Source organism: Poecilia reticulata, chromosome 9, assembly GCF_904066995.2.
Source record: "Poecilia reticulata chromosome 9, P_reticulata-male-v2, whole genome shotgun sequence".
NCBI classification, from domain to species: Eukaryota; Metazoa; Chordata; class Actinopteri; order Cyprinodontiformes; family Poeciliidae; genus Poecilia; species Poecilia reticulata.
Window position 1 is genome coordinate 8705840 of NC_088838.1, and position 7648 is coordinate 8713487.

General features: G+C 41.9%; 1 protein-coding gene across 1 annotated transcript in view; it reads right to left on the bottom strand.

Annotated features, from left to right (window-relative positions):
- htr7c (5-hydroxytryptamine (serotonin) receptor 7c) overlaps positions 1–7325 on the bottom strand; it is a 37787-nt gene extending 30462 nt beyond the window's left edge. The window contains exon 1 of the mRNA XM_008417599.3: positions 6646–7325. Within this exon, the coding sequence (XP_008415821.1) occupies positions 6646–7121 (476 nt within the window). The 5' untranslated portion in view covers positions 7122–7325. The remainder of the gene's footprint in view (positions 1–6645) is intronic.
- Between the last annotated feature and the right edge of the window lie 323 nt (positions 7326–7648).

Genomic DNA, 7648 nt, shown 5'->3' on the forward strand with positions numbered 1-7648 from the left:
TTACAGAGGCTTGACCTGTAATTAAGGAGGCCAGGAAAGCTTACCTTCAACTTTAAACCTATGCACTATATTAAAAAGAAAAAATATTAAGTTAAACAGGCAGACTGTCGAAAAGGACTGAACGTACACAAATACTATGGAGGCTGTCTCTGTTTTTCCTCCAGCAAATACAAAATAGGTTAATGCTGGACTAACACAACATGTGCAGCTGTGTCTCAGACAAGCATCCGCGGCTGGTTTACTGTTGAGGTAAACACTTACGACCTTCAGGTACCGCCACATCTAATCAGACTTTGTCCCGCTATCTGTCTCTTTGAGCTCTTCAAATTCATTTGGCAAATGGTGCCCAATTTTTGTAATCCAAGATGACAATAACAGACCTTTAATTACACATAATCACATGTCTAATTGCAAATTGCAAATTGCAATTTTAATGAATTATCCCTACTATTCCCATTGCGAATCACATGCCAAACACACTTTGGATTGTTTAATTAAGACGACTCTGTTTCCATGGAGATCAGAAAAAAAATAGAAGAAGAAACGGTTTGCAGAACTGTCCGTTCCGCTTGGTGCGGAGATGAAAATAATCTCAAACTGACACCGCGTTATTACAGCATCACTGCGACCTATGTGTGGCCCCTAATCCTCAGCCTCTGTCTCGTTCTCTTTCGTTCTATCCGAGCGGCACAAAACACTTTCATACTCCAGTCAGCTTTAACACAGCTGACTGGAGCAAACTCCCTTTCCACAGCATGATAGTTGTGATCCAGTTCTTGCAGTAACATCATTAGCCCCTCAGGCAAGCCTCGGTCCCTCTCGCTCAGCTCGTCCAAACGTGCCCGATTCTGGGTAAGCCGAGATAATACCTGATAGGCAAGTGGATGGAAGTAATCTGATCATCAATACCACAATTAGCGTTTGTCTTCATTGTGGTATTTTGTCTTCTTTATTGAGTTTAATATTAGGCAGAACAGCTGAAGCAGCCATAACACATCTGTGTCCTTCCGGAGCAGATGTGTTATGTTTCACAAGGGCTTCAGCCTTACTCCTGATTTCATAAGAAATGCAGACCCCTTGCAAAAGAACTCACACCCCTCGAGATTTTCACATTTTGCAGTGTTACGACCATAAATGAACTTTGAATTTTTATGCGACAGCTCTGTACAGACCCGCCACAAAAGGAAAGGAGCAAGTGGCTTTCAAAAACTACAAAGAAAAATGTGGAGATTCAGGTAGGTACTTTGATACCCCTAAATAAATAATGATACAAAAATCACTTGACAAATCTTTCTCTGCAAGAAAAAATCCATTGTCAAAAGACAACCATAAGAAGTACCGTTTTCTGTTTGCCGCAAGCCATGCACGGGGTAGAGCAAACAAGTAGAAAAACCCTCTAGTGGGATGAGACCAAAAATAAACGGCACTGCATGAAAAATGCCATGTTTGGTGCCAAAGCTAACAGTGAAAATCAACCTGTACACATCGCTCCCGTGGTAAAACACGACGGCTGCAGAATCGTGCTGTGGGCATGCTCATCTTCAGTGACAAGTAACCTCTGCACAATCAAATGGTTAAGTTCAAAGCATATTAATTTGTAAGAATGCCCCAGCATAAAGTCCCACAGATAATTTGAGGAAAAGAACTGCAAAGATCTGAAAGAGTTTGAGCTATTTTACGAGTAATGGACAAAGATTTCAGATTCTGGATGTTCAGAACTGGTGGAATATTCTAGAAAACATGCACCTGTAACCACAGGTTACAGGTGCACCTGTAACCACAGGTGCATGTGGTTCAATAGGACTCAAGGAGGGTTGAGTACAGATATATGTTGCATTTTTTTGAAGTCGTCCTTTCATTCCAGAAAAACAAAAACAGAAGTGGATTTACATTTGTGGCTAAATGATGAGAAAATGTGAAGTAACTCGGGGGTGCGAATACTTTTGCAAGGCACTTTAAATCTAAATAGGTGTTAACGATGTCGATTCAAGCCCCAGGTGGGTCGGATTCAGGCTTCCTGTCGCTATTTTTTCACTTATAGGGGCTTAGCTTCATGAATAATCGTGGAGCGGAGTGTTGATGCGAAACGTCAGTGTGATGAATCTCATATTTATGTATGTTGTGCCGAACAGAAAAACAGGGCAATTTTCTGAAGTGAACTTCTCTCGCTGCACTTTTTCGTGTAAATCCCAGCAGCGTTTGCTCGGCTCCTACTTGTAGAAGGGTGTAAAAATAGAAAGCAAGAACAAACTGTGCAAATAACAGACATGTGGGATGATGGTAAATCATCTGTAAGAGCCAGAATAGCTGTGAGGTCAGTGGGTCAATGGTCATAGCTATAGCAAATTAATTTAGCCTGTTAAACATTATTGACAGGTAGCGTATTCATTTTCTAGTCCAATGGGTTCTATGGATAATTAAAAGATGCTAGATCTGCGGTTTGGGCTTTGAATGTCAATCTTTCTCACACATAGACACCCAGTGGTGTGATGTTATTCCTGCCTTACAGTTCATTGCCTCAAAAGGTATTTGATCTTTCAGTGAACGGAAGTGGTTTGGGGCTATTCAATAAATGCAACACACATGTTTGCATGGCTATCTTTGTGGCGACTTTCCATTGACTTCAATGCATTTCTACAGCCTAAACCTCACCCTTATCCTAACCCTAACTCTTACCAAAACTCAATTCACACCTTAGTCTTAAATCTAAGCCCCTGAATCAAAAACAGCGTTTCCCCTTGTGGGGACCAGACTTTGGTCCGTACAAGAGGCAGTGGGTACCCACAATGTAGTATGTGTGAGGAAAATGGTCCCCACAATGTATTACAAACAAACGCACGCACACACACACACACACACACACACACACACACACACACACACACACACACACACACACAGCACGCACACACACACACACACACGACATCTCTGTGTTTTCTGAATGCGTGGCATGGGTCATGCTCGTCCTTACTGAGGCAGCACCCCAAGTCCAAGGTTTTAGGGAGCCCAAGATATTTCTTTTCCATTTCTGTTCTTTTTTTTGTTGTTGTTTGCTTAGATGTGTTTCTTTATTGAGTTTAATATTAAGTGTGGTGTTTTATGCAGATATCCAGTACACAAATGATCATGTCATACTCCTGCCTCTCCAAGCTAACCCTACTCCCCAAGCACATCAGCAAGTTTTAAGAGCATGCATTACTCCTTCTGCTTTGTTTTGGCATCACATATAGTTCAGAAATAGTTAACATAAACATGTCAAAAAAAGCCTAAAAGCCCTAAACTTACCTAATTATTAATCTACCAATGAATTCCAAATAGTTGGAATGGTCAAGATTATTTCATTTAAAGAATGTAATTCTACATTGTATATTATTGAGAATGATTCCACACTTATTGAGAAGGTTCTAGTGTTTATTTCTGGGGGGGTGGTATTTATTGTGATCACTTAAAAAGAAAAAGTTGGTCTACTGAAAAGTGTGATCATGTGCAGTGAATGCACTCAATACTTGGTCTGGCCTCCTTTAGGATAGTTTACTGCTTCATGGAAGCATTCACCCTCTGCTAAGGTTTTAAAGACCCCAGGTTGATCCTGGTGTCTCTTATATTCCTCTGGACAATATCTCACAGATTCTCTATGGGGTTCATGCCATGCTGGTTTGCTGGTTGGTCAATCTCAGTAGCACCATGGTAACTGAAGCAGGTATTGGTACTTTTAGCAGGCTGCATAGTGGTAACATAGTTGGTAACACTATCCTGGGGATTGGACTCAGCTTGGGGTCTTTCTGTATGACATTTGCATGTTCTCCCTGTGGATGTGTGGATTCTCTCAGGTACTCTGGCTTCCCCCCACAGTCCAAAAGTTTAACTGTTAAGTTTACTCTTCTTTCCAAACTGTCCTTAGGTAGGAGTGTGAGTGTGTGTGGCTGTGTGTCTCTGTGTTGCCCTGCGATGGACTGGTGACCTGTCCAGGGTGTACCCCACCTCTCACCCAGTGATCGGTGGAAATAGACATTATTCCATCCCCCATGGTAGAACCCTGCAAGGACAAGCAGGTACAGATGGCTGGTACTTTTAGACATGTGGGTAGCTTTCAGCATGAAGTGATGTAAAACCTCCTGGTCGATGGCTGCACTAACGTTGGCCTTCAAACAGAATTATGGACCAACACCAGCAATGGCAGTGTGGAAACGTCACACTGTCCCTCAAACAACATGGATTATGTGTCTCTCTGGACTCTGTGAACTGGATTTCTGTAAAAGACTCCACATCCAAAATTTACTTAATCTGAAACAATGACTTCACACCAAACCAATTGTCCCCATAACTGAAGTGAGACAATATCTGTGGTTCAAGAGTGATTTAATGTCTTGTAGTTCTTTGGGGTGGTTGTTGAAACTTTGACTCCACAACTACATTCATTATAAATCTCCTTCAAGTTGGATTTACTCCCACATTTGGTGGCAAAGGTCAGATGATCAGAACACACAGCTGCAGCAGACAATGTTGCAACCTTTTTTATTCAACCTAAAAAAGGATCTAGTTGAGCTAATGGATTAATAAACGGCATTTACAGTTGGATCCATATATATTTGGATACTGATACAAGTAATTGTTTTTTTGTTTTTTTTTACCTGTTTACTGAAATATATTCCAATTATAATAATATAATAGACATGGACATAATGTGTAGACTCTTAGTTTAGGTCAAAGTAGCTCTCCATGCAGGTGAAACAAGTCATCATTAAGCGGTGGAAAATATAAAACAAAATCTATCCCCCCCCCAAAAAAAAAACAACATGAGGAGAGGCAAAATCTAGTTTGGCACATCCTGAAAAGAAAAAACGAAACAAAGAACTGGGTGAACTGAGCAACACAAAAACACCTGGATGTCCACAGAAGATAAGAGTGGTGGGTGAACGCAGAATCGTTTCCATGGTGAAGAAAAACCCCTTCACAACAGCCAACCCAGTGAACAACACTCTCCAGGGGGTAAGCTTGTATCGCAGGCTAACATGAAGAGAAGTCCACATGAAAGTACAAAGGGTTCACTGCAAGGTGCAAGCCACTCATAAGCCTCAAAAATAGAAAGGCTTGATAACATTTTTTTTTTTTTTAAGCCAGCATAGTTCAGGAAGAACATTCTTTGGACAGATTAAACAGAGATCAATCTCTACCAAATTGCACAAAAAAAAAAAGTATGAAAAAAGTATGAAACAACTCATGATCCAAAGTGTCATGATGTGACACAAGACAGAAGCAGACAAATTAATTCTGAGATGTTCAGAGACAAACTGTTCAAGTCCAGCTAAATGCAGCTTGAGTCAAAACATTTATCTGTAGATTATGGTGTCAAATATACTCAAGATAGGTGAAAAAGTGAAAAAGTTTCATCTTAAGTAGGTGATCTTTTCCAGTCTTTCAGTTTTTCCAGTGGTGGAATTTTTGTTTTTCTTAAAATTCACTTTGATTTTTGTAAACCAAAGTGAATTAAAAGTCGCTTTGGTTTGCAAAAACATCAGAAACCATCCATCCATCCATTTTCTTGCACCCTTGTCCCTCAGTCGGGTCGGGAGGGTTGCTGGTGCCTATCTCCAGCTAGCGAACCGGGCGAGAGGCGGGGTCACCCTGGACAGGTTGCCAGTCTGTCGCAACATCAGAAACATCTAATAAAGTTACTTAGTTCAGCTGCAATTTCAGAGAAATGTTGGAAAAGTTTATATTTAGCCTCAGATACTCTGCAGACTCTAATCGTCAGATGTTTTGAAGTGAAAACCTAAAATGGAACTCATGTAAAATAATTCTTTATCCACGGTATATTGAAGCAGCTGATTTTGGTGCATCAGTATGGAAAATACATTTTTGACTCACTTAATCGGCACCTGTGGAAGATCCATCGAAATAAGGAACAAAACTGCACTGAGGGTTGTTCTTTCTTTAATTTATTATTTTTTATTATTTTATTTTATTTTTTTACTTTAAATTCAGAGTATTGGCCGAGGGCACCAGTCACAACACATTGTCACTATTATTTACTGTTGTTTCTTGTTGTTGTTTGTCTATTTTTATAGATTAAATTACTGGAATAAAGTAACATTTTAATAATTTTACAACTTACTAACATGCAAGGACACTGTACGATGGCATATTAGGACCATTGCATATAGAAAAAAGGAGGCGGAGTAAATTATTGATAAAAAATTATGTTCAAGAAGACTTTTGTCTGAGCTCCAAAAGTTGAAAAATTCCACTCTCAAACTTTGAGATTAATCTCAAATTCAAGATTCGGCTCAGAAAGTTTTTTAGAAAAAACTTGGAAATTTCTATGTTTCAAAGGTGGAAAAATTTTGACTTTTGAAAAACAGAAAATTTCTCAATTTTCTTCTAGAGCATTTCTGAGGTTGATCTCGAAATTGCTCATTTCAGAGTCTACGATGGTCCTAATATGCCACCATACACTGTAATTGTCAAGTTTAAAAGAAATATTTACAAGTTGGGCACCAAAACCGGCTCTTGCCCAGGGCCCCCCACCACCACCTTCTCAATCCGGCCGTGCATTCAGCGCACCACATGCCTAAAATCTGATGTTGCTGAAAGTGACCAAACCTCTCTGACTCAGATCAGCCTAAACTTTACAAAACTTACCTGTCCACGCTGATCACGCACAGGGTCATGATAGAGGCGGTGCAGCACATCACATCCATGCCGATGAAGATGTTGCAGAACAAGTCCCCAAACAGCCACTTGCCGCCAGTCAGATCTGTCACAATGACGAACGGCATCACCACTATGGCCACTGACAGGTCCGCCACTGCGAGGGACACCAGAAGGTAGTTCGAAGGTTGCCGAAGTTTCTTCACCACGCACACGGCGATCACCACCAGCGTGTTCCCCATCACGGTGACCGCCGTGATCATCGCCAGCATGACCCCGATAATGATCTTCTCCGGGCGCCCGAAGTCCAGCAGCTGCTCCCCGCACGACTCGTTCCACTTGGCCGTGGGGCTGCTGCCGACCGTGGTGACGGACACGTTGCTGACCAGAAGCAGAGTGCCATTGATAACTTCGGCAATATCCTCTTTCTTTGCAAAAGTGGGCTCAATTACCGAGGTATTGAACATCACGACAATGACGTTTCCCGGACAGGAGAGCAAGGGACGCCTCGCCAGTGCGCTCCAATTACGCGCATATTTGGGTTTGTGTAACCGGATCCTGGACACTGCCCGACGGTGTTAGGTCGAACGCTTCTTCAGCCGCACCACATCACCCAGTGGTGGTGGTCAAATGATCCGTCCCTAGAGGTTCTGTAGCTTTCAAGGATACAACGACCATCAGTCGAGGAGGAGGAGGGGGGGGGGGGAAGCCCCTAAAATTATGGAGCTGCACACGACGGAAAAAAAAAAAAAAAAAAAAAAAGTTGAACCGTCTAAATCTGCCTGCTTCCAGAAAGGTTTTTAAGCTTCTCAGCGCGTCTCTTCTGCAAACATGGACAGTGTGGAGAGTTGCGCTGCGCAAACCGCACCTATCCGCGTGACGCATCAGTTGGAGCGCACAGACAGCCTGTCACAGCGGCGCTTTCGGTGTGATCCTCAGAGCTCAGAGTCTGCAAAAAATTACGGAACAGTTTCACAGCGCGTTTCAGCACACG